Source organism: Triticum aestivum, chromosome 5B (genome assembly GCF_018294505.1).
Source record: "Triticum aestivum cultivar Chinese Spring chromosome 5B, IWGSC CS RefSeq v2.1, whole genome shotgun sequence".
In the NCBI taxonomy this organism is placed as follows: Eukaryota; Viridiplantae; Streptophyta; class Magnoliopsida; order Poales; family Poaceae; genus Triticum; species Triticum aestivum.
Genome location: NC_057807.1, coordinates 23,755,875 through 23,780,595, shown reverse-complemented (window position 1 = coordinate 23,780,595; position 24,721 = coordinate 23,755,875). Strand labels below are relative to the sequence as shown.

The following is a 24,721-nucleotide window of genomic DNA, read 5'->3' as shown; positions in this document are numbered from 1 at the left end:
AAACTCTTATGGGATCAAATTGAAATATTGCATTGGTATGCTTGGGGCTTGAGAAATGATTATACTTGTTGCTCTAGGATGAAGTCTCCACACCTTCCCTTTTCATGTGAATTTAATGACAATGAAACCTTGGCTTCTTATGCTAATGGTATATATGGTTACTATGATGTAGAACGAATAGAATAATTTGTCGCTTTTAAGGGTGCTTATGAAATTGAATCTTTATTTGAAAAGTATAAAGATTGTGATGGTGTTGTTTACAGATCTAAAAAATTTGTGATACTTAAATATTGATATGATAATTATAAATACAATGTCAATATTGATGAATTTATTGAGAAAGTCTCCGTTGTCCAAGAAGAGACTAATATTTTGCAGGAAACTATGGAAGAAAAAATTGATGACACTGTGAGCTCATTAGATGAAAAAGATGACGTGGAGAGCGAAGAACAAAATATGGAAGAGAGGATTAGCTACCCGTGCCCACCTTCTAATGAGAGTAAGTCTTTAACTCATACATTCTTTAATTTCCCTTCGTGCTTATCGAAGGACAAATGCTATGATGATTGCTATGGTCCCTTGGATTCATTTGAAATATCTCTTATTGATGAAATTGATGCTTTGTATGCTTGTGGCCATGATGCCAATATGAATTATCCTTATGGAGGTGAACTTGCTATAGTTCCTTATGTTAAGAATGAAATTGTTGCTATTGCACCCTTGCATGATAGTCCTATTATCTTTTTGAATTCTCCCAACTACACTATATTGGAGAAGTTTGCGCTTATTAAGGATTATATTGATGGGTTGCGTTTTACCATTGCACATGATGATTTTGATGAATATAATATGCATGTGCTTGCTGCTCTGATACGTCCATTTTGCATCATGTTTTCCTACTGTTATTTATGATATTTTTATGCATAATAATGCTTTTTGGAGTAATTATAATGCCTTTTCTCTCATAATATGCAAGGTACACACAAAGAGGGAGAATTCCGGCAGCTGGAAATCTGGACCTGGAAAAGCTACATCAGGCCACCTATTCTGCACAACTCCAAACAAGCTGAAACTTTACGGAGAATTTTTATGGAATATATGAGGAATATTGGAGCCAATAAGTACCAGAGGGGGCCCACCAAGTGGGCACAACCCACCTGGGCGCGCCAGTGAGCCCAGGCGCGCCCTGGTGGGTTGTGCTCCCCTCGGCCTACCTCCGGTGCCCAGATTCTGGTATATAAGTAATTTTGACCTAGAAAAAATAGGGAGAGGACTTTCGGTACGGAGCGTCGTCGTCTCGAGGCGGAACTTGGGCAGGAGCACTTTTGCCCTCCGACGGAGCGATTTCGCTGGGGGGAACTTCCCTCCCGGAGGGGGAAATCATCGTCATCATCATCACCAACAACTCCCCCATCTTGGGGAGGGCAATCTCCATCAACATCTTCAACATCACCATCTCCTCTCAAACCCTAGTTCATCTCTTGTGTTCAATCTTTGTACCGGAACTATAGATTGGTTCTTGTGGGTGACTAGTAGTGTTGATTACATCTTGTAGTTGATGCTAGCCGGTTTATTAGGTGGAAGATTATATGTTCAGATCCATTATGATATTTAATACCCCTCTGATCCTGAGCATGATTGTCATTTGTGAGTAGTTACTTTTGTTCTTGAAGTCATGGGAGAAATCATGTTGCAAGTAATCATGTGAACTTGATATGTGTTCGATATTTTGATAGTATGTGTGTTGTGATTCCCTTAGTGGTGTCATGTGAACGTCGACTACATGACACTTCACCATATTTGGGCCTAAGGGAATGCATTGTGGAGTAGTTATTAGATGATGGGTTGCGAGAGTGACAAAAGCTTAAACCCTAGTTTATGCGTTATTCCGTAAGGGACCGATTGGATCCAAAAGTTTAATGCTATGGTTAGAATTATTCTTAATACTTTTCTCGTAGTTGCGGATGCTTGCGAGGGGGTTAATCATAATTAGGTGGTTTGTTCAAGTAAGAACATCACCTAAGCACCGGTCCACCCAGATACAAATTATCAAAGTAGCGAACACGAATCGAATCAACATGATGAAAATGACTAGATGAAATTCCCGTGTACCCTCAAGAACACTTTGCTTATTATAAGAAACCGTTTTGGTCTGTCCTTTGCCTCAAAAGGATTGGGCTACCTTGCTGCACTTTTGTTACTACTATCATTACTTGCTCGTTACAAATTATCTTTCTATCAAACTACTCTATTACTTACAATTTCAGCACTTGCAGACATTACCTTACTGAAAACCACTTGTCATTTCCTTCTGCTCCTTCTTGGGTTCAACACTCTTACTTATTGAAAAGAGCTAAAATTGATCCCATATACTTGTGGGTCATCATGCTCCTACTTGAAATTATTATGAGAGAGGAACCACATCTCTACCTCTTTATGTTTCCAACACAATAAAATTGCAAGAAACTGTGTATGATGTGTATCGGCCTTTATTATGTGTGCATGAATTATTCTTTTATGACATGCCGATGCATAGGAAGAGAGTTAGACTTCGTTTTTGCATCATATATGTTTTTTGTGCTCACTACTAAATTACAAATCATTGTTAATTAAAATTAGCTTTGAAATACCTTGGGATCCCGGTGGATCAATTATTTGAGTAGTTTATGTCTAGCTTAATGGCTTTAGAAAAAGCGCTGCCAGGGAGACGAACCAGAAGTTTTAGAGAGTCAATTTTATTATGTAGTATGCTTTTATAAGTTTAAAAAAATAGAGGGGAACCTAAAACTTTTCAAAAAGAAAAGTGAAAGTAAGAAAGACGAGCACCGTTGAAGTGGGGGAGCTCCTTGAACTTTGTTCATGCCCATGGAAACTTTGCAAATCTTGAATTACAAAAACTTTTCAACAAAAATAATTATCCCCTTGTACAAATCCATTGTATTATAAAAATAATGTGGCAAGATTTTCCTTTAGATGATTAGTGTTGGGTTCTATGGTAGGGTGCGTCGACTGCAAATAAAATTTTTTCTACACATAGAACAACCAAGAACATGCTACGGGAGATCGATCACAGTTCGTTACCACTAGACGCGCAGTGCCGTGCAGCGGAAGTAGAGTTGAGGCGGCGCGTTCCCAGAGTCGTCTTGCATTCCCGGAGTCGTCTCCTTGCCGATCTCCCACGTAGCCGACCGGATCCCGCGAACAGGTTCGCTGGAGCTGTGCAAGTGCACCGCCTCTAATGGTATCCACACGTGCAGGAGGAACGTCGTGCGGCGGACTGCTAGGTCCGATCACACAACCAGCAGCGAGTGGAGGTGTCTATTCGCAACACATGCAAACCCTAGTGACAGCGCTGAAGCGATCAAAAAAACGCATGAGTGTGTCGCACCTCCACTTTATATAGGCGTCCATCGCGGGCTCAACACTTGGGCCTCGCATGGACCCTAAATCCCACAAGTCTACTCGGCCAGAATCCGAATATAGCTCGGATCACATCCGACAAGTGTCCTCGGATTCGACCTCGTAGGTTCCTTCCCTTAAGTGTGCGACGACCCCTTAGGTTCAAGACGGCTTGGTCGCAGTCCGGATCACTTCCGAACTGCACGGTTGGTAGCGGCCTCTAGCAAGGCATGCCGAACACCAAACAGACTATGAAGCTGGTTAGGTGAACCTGTACATCACACTTTCATTCCTTTTACCACACGATATATGTTGTCGGGCTCAAGGCGAGTCTGTCATCCTTGTGCTAGCCCGACCTCTTTCTCGTACCAGTGATGCTGACCACTATCCGGATTATCTCATAATCCTTGTCGCATGGCCATGCTTATCCTGGCCGGATCACACGAGGGGCCCAGAGTATATCTCTCCTGATCTGAGGGGCAAATCCCATCTTGCTCGACCATGTCTCGCCGCATGAGTCTGGACAAGCCTGAAACCTACCTTTGTAACTAACCAGTAACGGAGTAGCGTTTGGTCGTCCCAAAGCAAGTCTGTCACCATCTCGAGTAGATGTGTCAGCTCAGGTCTTAGGACATAGAACGTATGTTGTACTAGAGACTCACAGATGACATACGCTGCGTCTCATAGTTGGGTCTGTCCGACTCGGACCTTATCTCGACTCGGATCCGACTACGTTGAATCCGACCAGACCTTTCCAAGTCCATATTATCCGGTTAGCATCCTATGCTCCATGGCTAGTGAGACCAAGCCATCGACCGTGTCGTATGCTAGTCTAGTCGGCTGCGCGTCCACACAGCCCTTTCGACTAGGGACCTTTTAGGACAGTCATCATACAATGCATAGTGCCACAAACAAGTCACGTACTTGCTGATACACATCATTGATAATGTCCAAGGACTATCTTTATTCATAAACACATAGAAAATATCATCATACATGATTGCCTCTAGGGCATATCTCCAACAATTAGATTGTTTGCTTGGTGTGTGAAGTGCAAAAACAGAAACTTTAGATGTAGTGAGTGAATTTAAATTTTCTACTCAAACGTCAAAAGTTTCTGAAATTTTTACACGGTACATCTATGCAATTTTTTTATTTTTTCCTAAATTTTCAGAATTTTTAGAGTTATGGAAGTATGGTCAATGTTCAGATTACTACATACTATTCTGTTTTTGACAGATTCTGTTTTCGGTGCGTTGTTTGCTTATTTTGATAAATCTATGGATAGTATCGATGGGTATAGGCCATGGTGAAGTTACAATATAGTAGGCATAATGCAAAAATAAAATATGAATGAGTTTGCAACAATACTTAGAGTGGTGATTTGCTTTATTATACTAACGGATCTCACGAAGGTTTTGTTAAGTTTTGTGTGGATGAAGTGTTCAAAGATCGAGGAGGTCTCGATATGAGGAGAAGGAGGAGAGGCAAGAGTTCAAGCTTGGGGATGCCCAAGGCACCCCAAGTAAATATTCAAGGAGACTCATGCGTCTAAGCTTGGGGATGCCCCGGAAGGCATCCCATCTTTCTTCAACAAGTATCGATATGTTTCGGTTTTTGTTTTGTTCACATGATATGCATAAATCTTGGAGTGTCGTGTGCTTTTTATTTTTATTTTAATAATGCACCATGCTGGTATGAGATAGTCCTTGGTTGATTTATAAAATGCTCTTTTCACTTCACTTATATCTTTTGGGTATGGCTTTATAGAATGCTTCATGTGCTTCACTTATATCATTTGAAGTTTGGATGCCTGTTTCTCTACATAGCAAAACCGTTATTTGTAGAATGCTTTTTTTCTTCACTTATATTTATTAGAGTTTGTTAAGTATTTTGTAGAAAGAATTAAACTCTCATGCTTCACTTATATCTATTTAGAGAGTCAATGGGAATTGGTCATTCGCATGGTTAGTCATAAAATCCTACATAAAACTTGTAGATCACTGAATATGATATGTTTGATTCCATGCAATAGTTTTGCAATATAGAGATGATAATATATGGGAGGTACTAGTGAATGATTGTTGTTTAGTAAGAATGGTGTTAAGGTTTGTGGTTCCCGAAGCATGCACGTATAGTCTCTCGTTATGCTAAAAAGTTGGAGCATGATTTATTATTGATTGTATTCCTTATGAGTGGCGGTTGGGGATGAGCGATGGTCTTTTCCTACCAATCTACCCCCCTAGGGGCATGCGTAGTAGTACTTTGCTTCGATGGCGAATAAACTTTCGCAATAAGTATGTGAGTTCTTTATGACTAATGTAGTCCATGGATTATACGCACTCTTACCTTTCCACAATTTGCTAGCCTCTTCGGTACTGTGCAGTGCCCTTTCTCACCTCGCGAGTTGGTGCAAACTTTGTTGGTGCATCCAAACCCTCTATCACACATAAGCCTCCCTATATCGTCCTCAAAACAGCCACCATACCTACCTATTATGGCATTTCCATAGCCATTCCGAGATATATTGCCATGCAACTTCCATCATCATCATATACATGACTTGAGTATTCATTGTCATATTGCTTTGCATGATCGTAAGATAGCTAGCATGATATTCTCATGGCTTGTCCTTTTTTTATATCTTTGCTATGCTAGATCATTGCACATCCTGGTACACTGCCAAAGTCATTCATATAGAGTCATCATCATGTCTTAGTTGTATCGAGTTGTAAGTAAATAAAAGTGTGATGATCATGATTATTAGAGCATTTCCCCAGTGAGGAAAGGATGATGGAGACTGTGATTCCCCCACAAGTCGGGATGAGACTCCGGACGAAAAATAAAAATAAAAGAAAAAGGGGACAAAAAGAGCCCAACAAAAAAAGGAAAAAGACAAGAAAAACAAATAAATGAGAGAAAAAGAGAGAATGGGCAATGTTAATATCCTTTTCCACACTTGCGCTTCAAAGTAGCATCATGTTTTTCATATAGAGAGTCTCCTATGTTGTCACTTTCATATACTAGTGGGAATTTTTCATTATAGAACTTGGCTTGTATATTCCGATGACGGGCTTCCTCTAATGCCCGAGGTCTTCATGAGCAAGCAAGTTGGATGCACACCCATTTAGTTTTCAGTTTGAGCTTTCATACACTTATAGCTCTTAGTGCATCTGTTGCATGGCAATCCCTACTCCTCGCATTGACATCAATTGATGGACATCTTCATGGCCCGTTGATTAGCCTCATTGATGTGAGACTTTCTTTTTATTGTCTTCTCCATATTAATCTCTACCGCCGTATTCTATTCCACCCATAGTGCTATATCCATGGCTTGCGCTTATTTATTGCGTGGGGCTTGAAAAAACTAAAGCGCGTTATAAAGTATGAACCAATTGCTCGGCTTGTCATCGGGGTTGTACATGATAAATACATTGTGTTAAGAAGATGGAGCATGACAAGGCTATATGATTTTGTAGGGATGACGTTCTTTAGCATTGATATTTTGAAAGGCATGATTGTTTGTTGGGATGCCTGAGTATTGATGCATTCATATCAAATTATAGACTATTTCTTTGATTCACTCATGTCTTAATATTTATGCTATGATTAGATTATATGATCAATATTATGCTAGATAGCATTCCACATCAAAAATTATCTTTTTTATCATTTACCTACTTGAGGACGAGTAGGAATTAAACTTGGGGATGCTAATACATCTCTGTTGTATCTTTAATTTTTGATTGTTTCATGCCAATATTCTAGAACTTTTACATACTTTTGGCAATAATTTATATGATTTTCTTGGACTCACATATTGATCGACTGCCCTGTGTCAGTTCCTGTTTGTTGCATGTTTTTTGTTTCGCAGAAAATCCATATCAAACGAAGTCCAAACGCGATAAAATTTTACGGAGAATTATTTTGAAATATATGTGATTTTTTGGGAAGCGGAATCAATGCGAGACGATGCTCGAGGGGCCCACAAGCTCAAGGCCCCCCCTACCCAGGGTGCCCCTAGCAAGCTTGTGGCCACCCCGTAGGTCGGTTGGAGGTGTCCTTCGCCGAAAGGAAGCTTATATTCGGACAAAATTCATGTTAAAATTTCAGCCCAATCGGAGTTACGGATATCTGAATATTTAAGAAAGGGTGATAGGCCAGAAATCAGGGTCACGAAACAGAAGAGAGATAGAGAGAGGTCCAATCTCGAAGGGGCTCTTGCCCCTCCGCCACCATGGAGGCCATGGAACAGAGGAGAAACCCTCCTCCCATCTAGGGGGGATGTCAAGGAAGAAGAAGAAGAAGGAGGGAGGCTCTCTCCCCCTCTCTCCCAGTGGCGCTGGAGTGCTGCCGGGGCAAGGATCGTGACGATGATCTACACCAACAACCTAGCTACCGTCAACACCAACTTTCTCCCCCTTTATGCAGCGGTGTAACACCTCTTTTTCCCGCTGTAATCTCTACTTAAACATGGTGCTCAACACTATGTATTATTATCCAATGATATGTGGCTATGCCATGATGTTTGAGTAGATCCGTCTTGTCCTATGGGTTGATTGATGATCGTGATTGATTTGAGTTGTATGTTTTATTTTGGTGTTGTCCTATGATGCCCTCTGTGTCACGCAAGCATGAGGAATTTCTGCTGTAGGGTGTTGCAATACATTCATGATTCGATTATGATGGGTGGCTAGAGTGACAGAAGTTTACACCCGAGTAAGGGGGTTGTTGCGCATGGGAGTAAGAAGGACTTGATACTTAATGTTATGGTTGGGTTTACCTTAATAATCTTTAGTAGTTGCCGATGCTTGTTAGAGTTCCAATCATAAGTGCATATGATTCAAATAGAGAAAATATGTTAGCTCATGCCTCTCCCTCATATAAAATTACAATAATGATTACTAGTCTAGTTATCAATTGACTAGGGACAAATAACTTTCTTGTGACAAAGCTCACTACTAAACAACTAACTTTATTATCTTGCAAAGTACTCGTAGTTTATTCTTGCTAAGTACTTCTAGTTTTATTCTTGCAAACATATCCCATCACCTGCAAAAATAGTTTCATAGTTGTTATAGGTAAAACGAACGTCAAGTGTGCGTAGAGTTGTATCAGTGGTCGATAGAACTTGAAGGGAATATTGATTCTACCTTTAGATCCTCCTTTGGTTTGACACTCTTATTTATTGAGAAAGGCTACAACTGATCCCCTATACTTATGGGTTATCAAGGGGTGCCGGCCGGAAACGCCCTGAAACCCGGCGGTCCGAAACTCGTCTCCTCTGCCGGACAGGTGGCGCCGCATGGCGCAGCTCTGGCGGGCCGCGTCGTGCCTAGCACGGCTATTTAAGTCGACCGGCGGCACCGAAATCCTACCATCTATCCACATTTTCCTCCTCCTGTCCGTCGCCTCCGCCACTTTCCACTCCACCCGTCTGCCTAGTAGCCATGCCCCCACGCTGTTGGGTGAGGAGCGAGTCATTTCTGACATCGGAGCGCTGGCTCGAGCTCCTTGAGCAGATCCGGGCTAGGCGCAAAGCCCGGATCACCGCGGGGCTACCTCTGGGTGCAGTGGATCCGGAGGAGGAGTTGGAGGAGAAGGAGGACAGGGAGGAGGAGGATGAGTCGGAGGAGGAGGATGTGGAGGACGCTGGCAAAGCGGATCTGCATGCGGTCCCTCTAGTCGGAGTCGGCTGCGGAGGCCAGACGCCATCGCCGGCAGGAGATGGCGGCGCATGAGGCCGCAGAGGAGGCGGAGATGCTCGCTTACATGGATGAGGTCGAGCAGGGGGAGGATGAGCCGAAGGCCTCCTACTGCCCGTTCAGCTGGCGCCCGGCACCGTCGTCGTTGACATCTCCGACGATGAAGACTAGCTAGGGTAGTACGTAGTACTAGGATTTCTTCGCATGCTTTCTATGAAATTAGGGGATGAAGTATGAAAGAGACAGATGCAGAATTGCTAATTTGAGACATGACCGGTCACTATTATCGGACACGTGCGATCGCGTTCGCGATCGTTTGAATGACCGTATTTGTAAAGTTCGGCTGTAAATACTCTAAATTTACAGGTTATTGTTGGAGAAGCCGTGAGGGAGCAAGCCGCACTGTCGGAGAAGCCGTGACGGAGCAAGCCGTATCGCTCGGGCTCAACCTTATCCTTATATTCAACAAGAGGGTCCAGTCCGACCCCCTCCTACCTCAAATCGACTATCCCCGAAAAGAAAAAAGAAAACCCTCAAATCGACTCCGACGCCAGGCCACGCCTCCGCCGCCGCCGCCAACTACTCCTGAAGGCAACTACCACCAGATCTACTCGCTCCTGCAACCTTCGCCTCAAGGATGTCTACCGGAACCCCGTAGGTGCTCCTTTCCTCCTTGTACGCACTTTTTTGCGTATCTTTTTGCAGATATTTTCATGCTTTTGTTCCTTGCAGATTGTTTGTGGCGTCTGTTATACTGGTGTGTGTGTAAGTATTCCTTTCCTCCCAGTACACGACGAATGTGTAGATGTTTCATTCCTATTTGTATACATATTTTCCCCTCGTTTTTTTTTACAGTTTTTTGTTTGCTTCTTTTCTTCGCAGAACGTTTTGGGGGTATGTTATGCAGCTGTATGTGATCCCGAAGGTAATTTTGGGATTTCTGATGCCGCTCCTGCAGGATCGCGGCTCAAGCTCAACCTACCGGGTCCGGTTCCTCATGGAGTACATGTACTTATCCCAACCTTACTCATTTTTTATTCCAGAACACTTAAATGTTTAATTGGTGAGAACATTTTATTTTTAATTGGTGAGAACACTTAATGTCTAATTGGTGCACTACGCTGTGTTAAGCCGGTTGTTGGTGATCCATATAGTTTTTTGTTATCTAAGATAGGATGTACTAGCAGAGAACATATCTGTGCTGAAAAGGGGGTCATTTCTATTGGGAATATCAGAATTTAAGGTGTCATTAGCCCATCTTTCTACCGGGGAACTGGGTGATATAAGGGATTGCTTGATGTTGGATTGATCTGTGTCATGAACAATTCATATTGGATGTAAAATCTGAAGATTAATATTTATCTATTTTTTACAGCATAGTACTATACATCCTATTCATACTTGACGCAATCACAGGCGTACTGTTCTTGAGGTAATGTTCTTCTCCTACTTACTTGGCCTTAAAAGTGTGTCTGCTCTCTAGGCTGCTGTAATGTTACAACTCCATTTCAAATTTTCAACCACAGGATTCCATTGTACTACGAACTTGAGCTTGCCTTCATCATGTACCTATGGCACCCCAGGACTCAGGTATATTTACCTTAAAATCTGTAGTTGTACAACATCCAAACATGAAACAACATCCATTGATCCATCTGGTCCCTTTATGAGCATGATTTAGTGACTGCGTGTTGCTGCTTTGAAACAGGGGGCTACCATTGTGCTCAACATGATCCTCCTACCACTGGTAATGGTCAAGTTCTTCACAGCGAGAGTTCATGATCTGCTCCTCACTTGTATATGGCTCCGGTCGGAGGCAGCTCGTACCCGTGCTCATGCCCGTGAGATGAGGCTGCAGAAGCTCCGGTTGGAAACTCGCCATTTGTGGGGAATGGAGACTTGTCTTAACAAGGTGCATGACTTTTTGGAGAGCAGGCTAGCCCATGATAACTTGCTAGGGATCTGGGGCGTGAGTGGAGTGGGTAAATCTTCCCTTCTCATGCAGCTGCGACAGTCTTACCGAATCTTTGCTGTTTTCCACCATGTGCTCTATTTTGGGTTTGGCAGCAGATCCACCGTGACGGATGTGCAGCTTGCATTGGGCGTATGTTTGGGCTACAACTACGAAATGATGTCATTGATGGATGAGAAGAGCCGGGCCCGCGTTATCCATCACAGTTTGTCAAACACCAGCTTCCTCCTGTTGCTAGATGAGCTGGAGGCGCCTGTTGATCTGGCGGCGGTTGGCCTGCGGATGCCACTTGGGAAGTACCGGCACCAGAAGGTCATCATTGCGACGGGGAGCAAGGATGTCTGTGCCCTCATGGGTTGTGCTGCTGATAACATCATCGAAATAGGGTGTTTGGGGGAAGATGATGCCTGGAGCCTCTTTAAAAACAGAGTTGGGGATGCAATCATTGATGACCCTCGGATTCAGCCGCTGGCCAAAGAGGTACACAGCCCACCAAAATGTTGTTTCTAAGATTCATGCATGCCAGCACTTCCTGTTATCTTGTTTTTTTTCTGCCAGTAAACGTGCACTTGTAACTGTAGGAATCAGTTCCCTCATTCATCCTAGTTATTAGGCAATTGTTCAAGTGAAATCAATTTTTTTAATAACGTATGGATATACCAAAATCAATAAAGATGGGTAATAAGGTACTAATACTTAAGATATCGCCAGTGCATTCATCACTCTCAATAAAATACTAGTCCAACAACAAAATCCAAGACAACAATTTTTATCTTTGGTCACAAAGTTGAGCGAGTCATATTACATCAAAATATTCTTTTCTTTTTGTTCTAAAGATTTCAAATTTTACAAATCCACGTAGTTAGATATTAACCTTCTCATCACAAGCGTTATCACTCCCTCAATTCGTGGATTCTCAAGTCTAGTCACCCTTTCAGTATTGCCAATTGCCATGCACCTTCAATGAGCACTAAACGGCCGTCAAGACACTATTAAATAGATCAAGTAATCAGTCGCACAATAAGAGGCATGATCTGATTACTTCCTGTTGGGGTCACCAAAGCTATTCAAACACTTCAACTTAACAAGGTTTTCTTCAAGATAGTTAATGGAGCCAACAAGGAAACATTGTGTGTTCCGCAAGAAACCTTTGATAAATAGAAGTATCTGTAAAGTTGATCTGTGTCAGTTTAAAAATCTAATAATTGATATATCATCAGAAACCTAACCTCAAATACTAAAATCCTTATGCTAGCTATTTTATGTTGGATCCAGTCCATACCGACAGATAAGTTCGGTGTTAAGCTTTCACAATGGATGGATTGCTTAGCTGAAAGATTTTGGGCACATACAATCGGTAAATTGCTTATTTAATATATTAACAAGCTAACCTTAGGGACTGATTCCAAGGCATCTTGTACTAAAAAATGTGTTAACCAGACTCCGGAAACTTCAAGGAAAAACTTCTCGAAGAAAAATCATTCCAAGTGAGAAAATGGCTTGCGGGCAGGGATTCGAATAACAAGACGGTCATTAAATTTGCTAATTTATGAGACAGAAAGCTACTGATGGAGACCAAAAAAGCACCATAAATTTCACACCCAGATTTGTAACTTGGGACTTAGGCTTAGACAATTTTTTCCAAGGTTAAGCTCATCTAAAAACTGCAAGATGGTAATTAAATAAATAGGTCTAGTACAACAGCATTTGTAAAGCTAACCTGACTAACAGTAAAGCATGTTCAGAAAACTAAAAGGGAGAAGTTTTCCATCTTCAGTGACCTTGACATCTTGCAGAACCCCTTCTGAAGCACACATTAAATAAGATTATGTACCAAGTACCATAGTCCATGGCTAATCTTTAAGAGAAAACAGTCACAATTCTTCGCAGGTCCCGCTGCCAATAAGCCTATAAGATGTTTATCACTATTGCATCTCAGCTGAATGTGTAGAAGATGAAGTTGTAATAAACACACTTACAGCTGTAGTGTTTTCTTTGGTACTTTCTCAGCAAACAAGTCTAGTTAGGAAATTTCACTTGCAAATTTTTAGTTGAAGAAAACAACTGATGCGTTTGAATTATCGTTGACTTCTTTCCTTGTGTGCTGCTATGCTCCTTAGAGAATGGATTAACAGTTGGAACTGGATTAATCTAAAAACTCCCAAAAGAACAACAAATGTTACGAAGGAAGTTGACAATTCATATTCTGTGTACCAAATCTTTTTAAGTTGATGTTTCTTTGTAAACTGAAATATAAAAATCTTACTCCTTAGATACTTCCCTTAGTTCTGACCCCATAGCCCAACTTGAAAAGAGTTCAGGTTCTAGGGTTATAGAAGTTGAGATGATTTGTTCCAGCCATCACTTTTGTTTTATATTAATAGTTGATTTGTTTGTCCATCTTAGCTGCTGCGTCCTTCGTACTTTCACCATTTTCTTGTGGCTAAATTTCAACCTGCTGTTACTTTCACAACAGCTGCTTAACTTGATTGACTGTTATATGCAGATGGCTCAAGCCTGTGGAGGATTGCCGATAGCACTACGCACGTTTGCTGGGGCAATGTCTGCGATACAAGATGCAGATGGATGGAGGTATATGTATAAATATCTCCAGGCTCGGCTTCCATTGTCACGAGAACAATTTGCAGATTTGTTACACAATATCAGGCACTGGTAGGTGTTGCTGTGCTCTCCTAATTAGACCTGTTTGGAAGCCTGATAAATCGCAGTTCTGTAAAATAATTGTCCTTGCCTAGTAAAAGTGTGTTTGAATGTCCAACCACCTACATCTGTGAGCATGCTGTTGGAATGGTTGATGGACTATGTAAGATAAATAATTCTAACAGCCCCAACTTCCCTTCTGAGCAAAATGGCAGCTGATGAAAACTGGCTATCACTGAATTGTATAGCTCCACCTGCAAGAAGTTCCTGCAATTGGCATACAAATTCTTATTTCAGCTTAGATTTCTGCACTGTAAAAATAATTCAGCGTCATGCCTTTATTATTTGCCATAAGTAGAGCAGGATTGCTCAGCAAGGATGTCCACAAAGTCAAAATCCGGCAGTGTATGTGGAGTAACTTCTTCGTTTTGTTTACACTATTAAATAGAGTTAAATACACCACGGGTGCCTCAACTTGTCCGATGCTATCACTTTGGTGCCTAAATTTGTAAAATACATGAAACTGGTGCCGTAACTTGTTCGAACGTTCAAATACGGTGCCTCCATCTGTATCCGGGGATATGCACAGCCCACATGGTGTGCCAACATGGCTCGACCCACATGTCAATTCTTGTGAGAGGAGTGGGCTGGTTGTTTTACAGAAAATTCCTTGTACTTTAAATAATTTTCGCAAAAGCTCCTGATTTTTAATTTAAATATGCTAAATTGCATTGATCTCACCTGTTAGATCTAGGCCCCGCATGTCAGCATGTGGAATAAAATAGAGTATAATAACAAAAATATAGCGCACCGGCAGGATTTGAATTCATTACCTCACGCACTACATGCACATGTGCTAACCAATAAGCCAAGAACAATTATCTATGCACTATCGAGATACACTACTATTTGTTAGGGATATCAGACGAAATAATAAAGAGAATAAAAAAGAAAAAATGTTAACTTGCAGAAAATTTTAAAAATTATCGAGAAATTCTCACGTTTAAAAAAAAGAGAGAACAACTCAACATATTACTTGCCATCAACTTACAAAAGTGTTAGTGCATTTTTCTAAAAAGCAAGATATTTTGGGAAAATTCTCACTTGTATTAAGAAATTGTAAACGTGTATTTGAAAAATGCCCGTCACGCATCCAAAAAAATTGCAACATCTATTTCATAAAATGCTCGATGTGTTTTAAAATAATTATTGTGTAAAATTATTCTTACATTTCTACAAACACGTTTAACAAGTTTTAAGCCATTTATATAATTTATGGTTTTTATACAATTATTTGTAATATGTATCGAACAATTTTCAAAATACAACTTTGTTGTTTTTTTAATAATTATGTATTCTAAAAATACAATGAAGATACGTATTTGTGACTTTGATTAAATCTCAGGGGATATTCTGCAAAAAAAACTTGTACGCATTTCACCCAACACAGACAACACTCACCCACCGATCTGTGGGCCAGCCGTCAGCTGTCACGCCACATGGAGAGCAAATACGGTGGCATACGGACGGAGGCACTGTATATGCACCGTGCGACAAGTTGTAGCACCACTTTTATGTATTTTACAAGTTTAAATACTGAACTGGCTGCAACGAACAAGTTTGGGCACTCATGATGTATTTAACTCTATTAAATATGTATTCCCTCATTTTCGGTTTATAGGGCTCAACTCTAAAATCTCATCAATCAAGATAGATGATGGGTGGTATTTTTGGTGGTTTGCTCAATTAATGCGTTCATTTTTCTCAAACATTCGTTTACCAATGCATGCATGCGTGGCCATAAATAACTAAGGACTTTTACATGCATTTGTGAGTTTCTTTTAGTTCTCGCATGCATAGATTTAATGCGCCTCGATATCTGAGCGTGTGGTGGGATATAATAGAAATGAGACTTATAAAATAGGAAACGAAAGTTTTAAGATAAGCCATATAAATCGGAAAGGGGGTACTCCCTCCTTTCCGGTTTATAGGGCTCAATTCAAAAATCTCATCAACCAAGGTAGATGGTGAGTGGTGGAATACTTTTTATAGTTTGCAAAAGCACCAAATGAATGCTCTTGTTTTTCTCAAAAAGTTATGTTTATGAATGTATTAATTGCAATGCATGGATGCATAAAATACATGCACTGGTTAATTTTCTCTTAATACTTGCATGCAATGAGCCTTATAAAATGGAAAAACTAAAATTTTGAAATAAGCCCTATAAACCGGAAAGGAGGGAGTAGTATGTATAATGCATGTTGATATTATGCAGTATACTAATTGCATGCGGATATTTGGTAGAATATTATTTGCACATAATTATGTGATTATCGCTGATGTTGATACATGGTATGATATTAATAGCATGTTAACATGTTGAGCGCTCACAACTAAAGCAATTTGTCATTGGATTGACCTCGTTTGATATCCAAAATTGGTTGGATCTGCCACTTTGCATCTTGTTCTCGAAACATTGGATTGACCTTATTTGATATCCAAAATTGGTTGGATCTGCCACTTTGCATCTTGTTCTCGAAACAGGCTTTTGCCTAGTTATATTAACTAGCAAAAATGTGAGTGCGCTGCAATGACGACCTAAATACTATATTGAGATAATACGATTTTATCTACTGAAAAGTGACTTAACTTGCTGATTTGCTCAACACTTATTTACTTAGAAGTAATAGGATTTTATTTTGTAATACAATAAGACGTGGGACAATTGATCTGAAAATTGATAAAAAGAACCCAACGATTCTGTAACCACTAGATATACGCGAAACGACAATTGATGAATGTGTAAAGAGGAAAAACGAGAGAAAGAGAGGGAACGAACGATTGGAATGAACAGTCTTCTAATTGATGGAAGATTAGGGGTATATATACCCAGTACAAATGCGGTTTAAAAAAGAGGCGGTTGTCAAAGAGACAACCGACATAGTAAGGATTAACATATTAATTAACTTAATTAATTATTTTCTAACACTCCCCTAATCAATGCTTGTCCTTGTGAGTATGCATCATCTTGATAAATAATACTGTCTTTGCCTTTGAGAATGTTCATCATCTTCATCTTGAGAAATCCATGTATAATCTTTAAAGTCTCCTCGAAAAACCCTATGGGAAAAATATGAGGAGAATAGTGTAGATATGTTGGTAAAACTCCTTTAAATCCTCAAGACGAACTCTATCGAGAAAAGCTGCTAGCCGGACTGCAAAATACGAAACCTGGTTATTGATCTAGGAGAGATACAGTACCTTCGAATTAACGATTGACTTACAGCTCGTTGGAGGGCTGGCCCGTTGGCGGGCATAACGCGGTGAGAATGCCCGTCGCGGCAGAGCCCCTTGGTGATACCTTCTTCCCTTGCTCGGGCCTCTCCGTCTCCAGGTCTTCGGAGGTGGCCCTCTTCTTCCCGCACGGGGAGGAGGCCTTAGCCTCCCCTTCCCGACTATCCTCCTTAGAGGAGGTAACAATTCCCCCGGTTCGGGTGCGTAGCGTGTGGAGTTCGGTTTTTTCGTTCTTCCCCTTATCCTTCCCTGAGGGCATTCCGCTGAGTACCCGGTCAAGCATCTTGGCCATGGTGGGACCAGGCGAACCTTCGAGAAGTGGCGCCGGACACCTGATTCTCTCCGGCTTGTTGAGCCATTCCTGGCCACGGATGATTTTCAGAATAAACAATTATGATAAATACAAAACAAGGTGTCTGGTATCAAGGCTACTTACTTGGGTATCTAGGCGGTTGCAGCTTAGGCCCGCATCCTCGGTGGTGTCCGGGCACTCTACTTTCTGTCCGAAGAATAATTTGCACATCCCTTCGAGCTTCAAGCCGAAGAAGTGCTTGACAGTCCGCGGACCCTCCGGGTTAAAATCCCACATCCGGAGAGGCCGGCGTTGGCACGACAACATCCATCGGATTAACATCACTTGCATTATGCTGACAAGGTTAATGTCCCTCTCAAGAAGCTCCCGGATGCGATTCTGCAGTACTGGTACATCACAAGCGGGCCCCCAATTCCGTCCTACGTCTGTCCAAGACGCCAACTATGACGGAGGGCTTGAGCGGAACTCGGGGGCGGCTACCCACTTTGCGCCCCTGGGGGCCGTAACATAAAACCACCTCCGCTGCCATACATCGGATACTTCTGGGAAAGAGCCCTCTGGCCATGGGGCGTCGGCATTCCTGCTTATTATGGCACCTCCGCACTCCACGTGTCGCCCCTCGATCACCTTCGGCTTCACATTGAAGGTCTTGAGCCATAAGCCAAAGTGTGGGGTGACGTGAAGAAAAGCCTCGCACACGATAATGAACGACGACATATGGAGGATAGCGTCTAGAGCCAGATCATGAAAATCCAACCCATAGTAGAACGTGAGCCCCCTCACAAAGGGGTCAAGGGTGAAGCCCAAGCTGCAGAGGAAGTGTGGGACAAAAACGACGCACTCATTTGGCTCAGGTGTGGGGATGACCTGTCCTGGAGCAGGAAGCCTGTGCTGGATGTTGGCGGTCAGGTATCCAACCTCCCTGAGCTTCGCAATGTCTTCCTTTTGAATCGAGGAGGCCACCTACCGGCGTTGAGGGTCGGATCCGGACATATTGGAGGATCTGGGGTGTTGGAGCTTAGGTTTCAGGTGTTACAACTCGAGGTGCGAGAAGGCGCGAGGAAGGTGGAAAAGAGGCATAGGCCTCGACCCCTTTATAAAGGGGGTGAATATCAAGAGTCCTTGGTGTGACCGTTTGAGGCTTATATAAAAACACACGGAGTTATACCAAAGGCCGTCGTGGGGTCACGCACGCCCGTATTAATGGAAAATCCGGTAATAAGAGGAACATGATCTCTGCCTCGACGGGACGTGCCAATGAAACCGCCTCGTAACACGAGTCGAGGTGGGGTAAGAAACGCCGGTTCGCATTGGACCAGGCCACGACGCAAGGGCACGACGTACGAAGATTGCTAGCGGATCAGATTTATGCTATGCGAAGATCATCTTGCAGATCCGGACACGGTCTACGTGTTCGATGACCACTTTGGAGTATTCGGAGAAGGAACCCACCTTGCAATGCCGAAGACAATACTGCGTGCCGGACTCATCGTCATTGAAGCCTGGTTCAGGGGCTACTGAGGGGGTCCTGGATTAGGGGGTGTCCGGACAGCCGAACTGTATACATCGTCCGGACTATTGAAGCGTGAAGATACAAGACTCAAGACTTCGGCCCGTGTCCGGATGGGACTCTCCTTTGCGTGGAAGACAAGCTTGGCGATCCGGATATTGTGTTTCCTTCCTTGTAACCGACTCCATGTAAACCCTAGCCCTCTCCGGTGTCTATATAAACCTGAGAGGTTGGTCCTTAGAAGGCCGATCACAATTACAATCATACCATCATAGGCTAGCTTCTAGGGTTTAGCCTCTGCGATCTCGTGGTAGATCTACTCTTGTACCACCCATACCTTCAATATTAATCAAGCAGGAAGTAGGGTTTTACCTCCATCGAGAGGGCCCGAACCTGGGTAAACATCTGTGTCCCGTGCTTCTTGTTACCATCAGCCTTGACGCAAGATCAGGACCCCCTACCCGAGATCCGCCGGTTTTGACACCGACATAGGGTGACACAGAACCAGCTCCAGTTCATCAATGTAATGTAGGCATGTATTCCGTAAATAGTCATACGTGCTTATGGAAAAGAACTTGCATGACATCTTTTGTCCTACCCTCCCGTGGCAGCGGGGTCCTAACAGAAACTAACGGATATTAATGCCTCCTTTTAATAGAGAACCGGAACAAAGCATTAGCACATAGTGAATACATGAACTCCTCAAACTACGGTCATCACCGAGAAGTATCCCGATTATTGTCACTTCGGGGTTGTCGGATCATAACACATAATAGGTGACTATAGACTTGCAAGATAGGATCAACAACACACATATATTCATGAAAACATAATAGGTTCAGATCTGAAATCATGGCACTCGGGCCCTAGTGACAAGCATTAAGCATAGCAAAGTCATAGCAACATCAATCTCAGAACATAGTGGATACTAGGGATCAAACCCTAACAAAACTAACTTGATTACATGGTAAATCTCATCCAATCCATCACCGTCCAACAAGCCTACGATGGAATTACTCACGCATGGCGGTGAGCATCATGAAATTGGTGATGGAGGATGGTTGGTGATGACGACGGCGACGAATCCCCCTCTCCGGAGCCCCGAACGGACTCTAGATCAGCCCTCCCGAGAGAGATTAGGGCTTGGCGGCGGCTCAGTGTCGTAAAACACGATGAAACTTTCTCCCTGATTTTTTTCCTCCCCGAACGTGAATATATGGAGTTGGAGTTGAGGTCGGTGGAGGTCCAGGGGGCCCACGAGATAGGGGGGCATTCCCTATAGGGGGGGCGCCCCCCTATCTCGTGGACAGGGTGTGGGCCCCCTGGTGTATTTCTTTCGCCTAGAAATTCTTATTAATTCCAAAAAGTGCCTCCGTGGATTTCCAGGACATTCCAAGAATTTTTCTTTCTACACATAAAACAACATCATGGCAGTTCTGCTGAAAACAGCGTCAGTCCGGGTTAGTTTCATTCAAATCATGCAAGTTAGAGTCCAAAACAAGGGCAAAAGTGTTTGGAAAAGTAGATACATTGGAGACGTATCAACTCCCCCAAGCTTAAACCTTTGCTTGTCCTCAAGCAATTCAGTTGATAAACTGAAAGTGATAAAGAAAAACTTTTACAAACTCTGTTTGCTCTTGTTGTTGTAACCATGAAAAGCCAGCATTCAAGTTTCAGCAGATATTATGAACTAACCATACTCACAATAACCCTTAGGTCTCACAATTACTCATATCAATAGCATAATCAGCTAGCGAGCCATAATAATAAAACTTGGATGACAACACTTTCTCAAAACAATTATAACATGATATAAAAAAAATGGTATGTCGCTAGTCCTGTCTGAGACCGCAAAACATAAATGCAGAGCACCTTTAAAGATCAAGGACTGACTAAACATTGTAATTCATGGTAAAAGAGATCCAGTCAAGTCATACCTAATATAAACCAATAATAATGAATGCAAATGACAGTGTGCTCTCTAGCGGGTGCTTTTAAATAAGAAGGGTGATGACTCAACATAAAAGTAAATAGATAGGCCCTTCGCAGAGGGAAGCAGGGATTTGTAGAGGTGCCAGAGCTCGATTTTAAAATAGTGATTGAATAACATTTTGAGCGGCATACTTTCACTGTCAACGCAACAACTATGAGATGGCTGTATCTTCCATACTACATGCATTATAGGCAGTTCCCAAATAGAATGGTAAAGGTTTATACTCCCCCAACCACCAACAAGCATCAATCCATGGCTTGCTCAAAACAACGAGTGCCTCCAACTAACAATAGCCCCGGGGGAGTTTTGTTTAATTATTTTGATTTACTTTGATCTTTTTGGATCATGGGACTGGGCATCCCGGTTACCGTCCCTTTCTCGTGAATGAGGAGCGGAATCCACTCCTCTTGAGAATAACCCACCTAGCATGGAAGATATAGGCAACCCTAGTTGTAACATGAGCTGCTCGAGCATACAAAACAGAATTTCATTTGAAGGTTTGGAGTTTGGCACATACAAATTTACTTGGAATGGCAGGTAAATACCACATATAGGAAGATATAGTGGACTCATATGGAACAACTTTGGGGTTTAAGGAGTTTGGATGCACAAGCAGTATTCCCGCTTAGTACAGGTGAAGTCTAGCAAAAGACTGGGAAGCGACCAACTAAGAGAGCGACAACAGTCGTAAACATGCATTAAAATTAATTTACACCGAGTACAAGCATGAGTAGGATATAATCTACCATGAACATAAATATCATGAAGGCTATGTTGATTTGATTCAACTACATGCGTGAACATGTGCCAAGTCGAGTCACTCAATTCATTCAAAGGAGGATACCATCCCATCATACCACATCATAATCATTCTAATAGCATGTTGGCACGCAAGGTAAACCATTATAACTCATAGCTAATCAACCATGGCACAAGCAACTATAATCTCTAAATGTCATTGCAAATATGTTTACTTCATAATAAGCTGAACGAGAAATGATGAACTCATCATATTTACAAAAACAAGAGAGGTCGAGTTCATACCAGCTTTTCTCATCCCAATAAGTTCATCATATGTCATCATTATTGCCTTTTGAAGGAAATATGCCCTAGAGGCAATAATAAAGTTATTATTTATTTCCTTATTCCATGATAAATGTTTATTATTCATGCTAGAATTGTATTAACCGGAAACATAATACATGTGTGAATACATAGATAAACATAGTGTCACTAGTATGCCTCTACTTGACTAGCTCGTGAATCAAAGATGGTTAAGTTTCATAGCCATGGACAAAAGAGTTGTCATTTGATTAACGAGATCACATCATTAGGAGAATGATGTGATTAACATGACCCATTCCGTTAGCCTAGTACTTGATCGTTTAGTATGTTGCTATTGCTTTCTTCATGACTTATACATGTTCCTGTAACTATGAGATTATGCAACTCCCGTTTACCGGAGGAACACTTTGGGTGCTACCAAACGTCACAACGTAACTGGGTGATTATAAAGGAGTACTACAGGTGTCTCCGAAGGTACATGTTGAGTTGGCGTATTTCGAGATTAGGTTTTGTCACTCCGATTGTCGGAGAGGTATCTCTGGGCCCTCTCGGTAATGCACATCATTATAAGCCTTGCAAGCAATGTGACCAAATGAGTTGGTTACGGGATGATGCATTACGGAACGAGTAAAGAGACTTGCCGGTAACGAGATTGAACTAGGTATTGGATACCGACGATCAAATCTCGGGCAAGTACCATACCGATGACAAAGGAAACAACGTATATTGTTATGTGATTTGACCGATAAAGATCTTCGTAGAATATATAGGAACCAATATGGGCATCCAGGTTCCGCTATTGGTTATTGACCGAGAATAGTTCTAGGTCATGTCTACATAGTTCTCGAACCCATAGGGTCCGCACGCTTAACGTTACGATGACAGTTATATTATGAGTTTATGAGTTTTAATGTACCGAAGGAGTTCGGAGTCCCGGATGAGATCAGGGACATGACGAGGAGTCTCAAAATGGTCGAGACGTAAAGATCGATATATTGGACGACTATATTCGGAGTTCGGAACGGTTCCGAGTGATTCGGGTATTTTTCGGAGTACCGGAGAGTTACGGGAATTCGCCGGGGAGTATATGGGCCTTATTGGGCTATACGGGAATAGAGGAGAGAGGCCAAAAGGAAAGAGGCCTGCGCCCCCCTTCTGGTCCGAATTGGACAAGGGGGGCAGCCCCCTTTTCCTTTTCCCTCTCCCCCTCTTTCCACTTCTCCTACTCCAACAAGGAAGGAGGGAGTCCTACTCCCGGTGGGAGTAGGACTCCCCTTGGCGCGCCCCCTCCTAGGCCGGCCGCACCTCCCCCTCCCTCCTTTATATACGGGGGCAGGGAGGCACCCCATGACACACAAGTTGATCTACGGATCGTTCCTTAGCCGTGTGCGGTGCCCCCCTCCACCATATTCCACCTCGGTCATATCGTCGCGGAGTTTAGGCGAAGCCCTGTGCCGGTAGAGCATCATCATCGTCACCACGCCGTCGTGCTGACGAAACTCATCCCCGAAGCTTTGCTGGATCGGAGCCCGGGGATCGTCATCGAGCTGAACGTGTGCTGAACTCGGAGGTGCCGTATGTTCGGTGCTTGGATCGGTCGGATCGTGAAGACGTACAACTACATCAACCGCGTTGTCATAACGCTTCCGCTTACAGTCTACGAGGGTACGTGGACGAACACTCTCCCCTCTCGTTGCTATGCCATCACCATGATCTTGCGTGTGCGTAGGAAAATTTTGAAATTACTACGTTCCCCAACAGTGGCATCCGAGCCTGGTTTTATGCGTAGATGTCATATGCACGAGTAGAACACAAGTGAGTTGTGGGCGATATAAGTCATACTACTTACCAGCATGTCATACTTTGGTTCGGCGGTATTGTGAGATGAAGCGGCCCGGACCGACATTACGCGCACGCTTACGCGAGACTGGTTTCACCGCTACGAGCACTCGTTGCTTAAAGGTGACCGGCGGGTGTCTGTCTCTCTCACTCTAGCTGAATCGAGTGTGGCTATGCCCGGTCCTTGCGAAGGTTAAAACAACACCAACTTGACAAACTATCGTTGTGGTTTTTGATGCGTAGGTAAGAACGGTTCTTGCTAAGCCCGTAGCAGCAACGTAAAACTTGCAACAACAAAGTAGAGGACATCTAACTTGTTTTTGCAGGGCATGTTGTGATGTGATATGGTCAAGACGTGATGCTATATTTTATTGTATGAGATGATCATGTTTTGTAACCGAAGTTATCGGCAACTGGCAGGAGCCATATGGTTGTCGCTTTCTTGTATGAAATGCAAACACCCTGTAATTGCTTTACTTTATCACTAAGCGGTAGCGATAGTCGTAGAAGCAATAGATGGCGTAAACGACAAAGATGCTACGATGGAGATCAAGGTGTCGCGCCGGTGACGATGGTGATCACGACGGTGCTTCGGAGATGGAGATCACAAGCACAAGATGATGATGGCCATATCATATCACTTATATTGATTGCATGTGATGTTTATCCTTTATGCATCTTATCTTGCTTTGATTGACGGTAGCATTTTAAGATGATCTCTCACTAAAATTATCAAGAAGTGTTCTCCCTGAGTATGCACCGTTGCCAAAGTTCGTCGTGCCCAGACACCACGTGATGATCGGGTGTGATAAGCTCTACGTCCATCTACAATGAGTGCAAGACAGTTTTGCACACGCGGAATACTCAGGTTAAACTTGACGAGCCTAGCATATGCAGATATGGCCTCGGAACACAGAGACCGAAAGGTCGAGCGTGAATCATATAGTAGATATGATCAACATAATGATGT

General features: G+C 42.6%; 1 protein-coding gene across 1 annotated transcript; it reads left to right on the top strand.

Moving 5' to 3' along the window:
- The first annotated feature begins 9,581 nt into the window (after nt 1-9,581).
- On the top strand, nt 9,582-14,070 carry LOC123110189 (disease resistance protein RFL1). The gene is made up of 7 exons (XM_044530663.1): nt 9,582-9,758; nt 9,837-9,869; nt 9,987-10,112; nt 10,480-10,536; nt 10,631-10,694; nt 10,813-11,556; nt 13,583-14,070. The coding sequence occupies exons 1-7, from the start codon at nt 9,742-9,744 to the stop codon at nt 13,751-13,753; spliced, it is 1,212 nt and encodes a 403-aa protein (XP_044386598.1). The 5' UTR covers nt 9,582-9,741; the 3' UTR covers nt 13,754-14,070.
- The last annotated feature ends 10,651 nt before the right edge of the window (nt 14,071-24,721 follow it).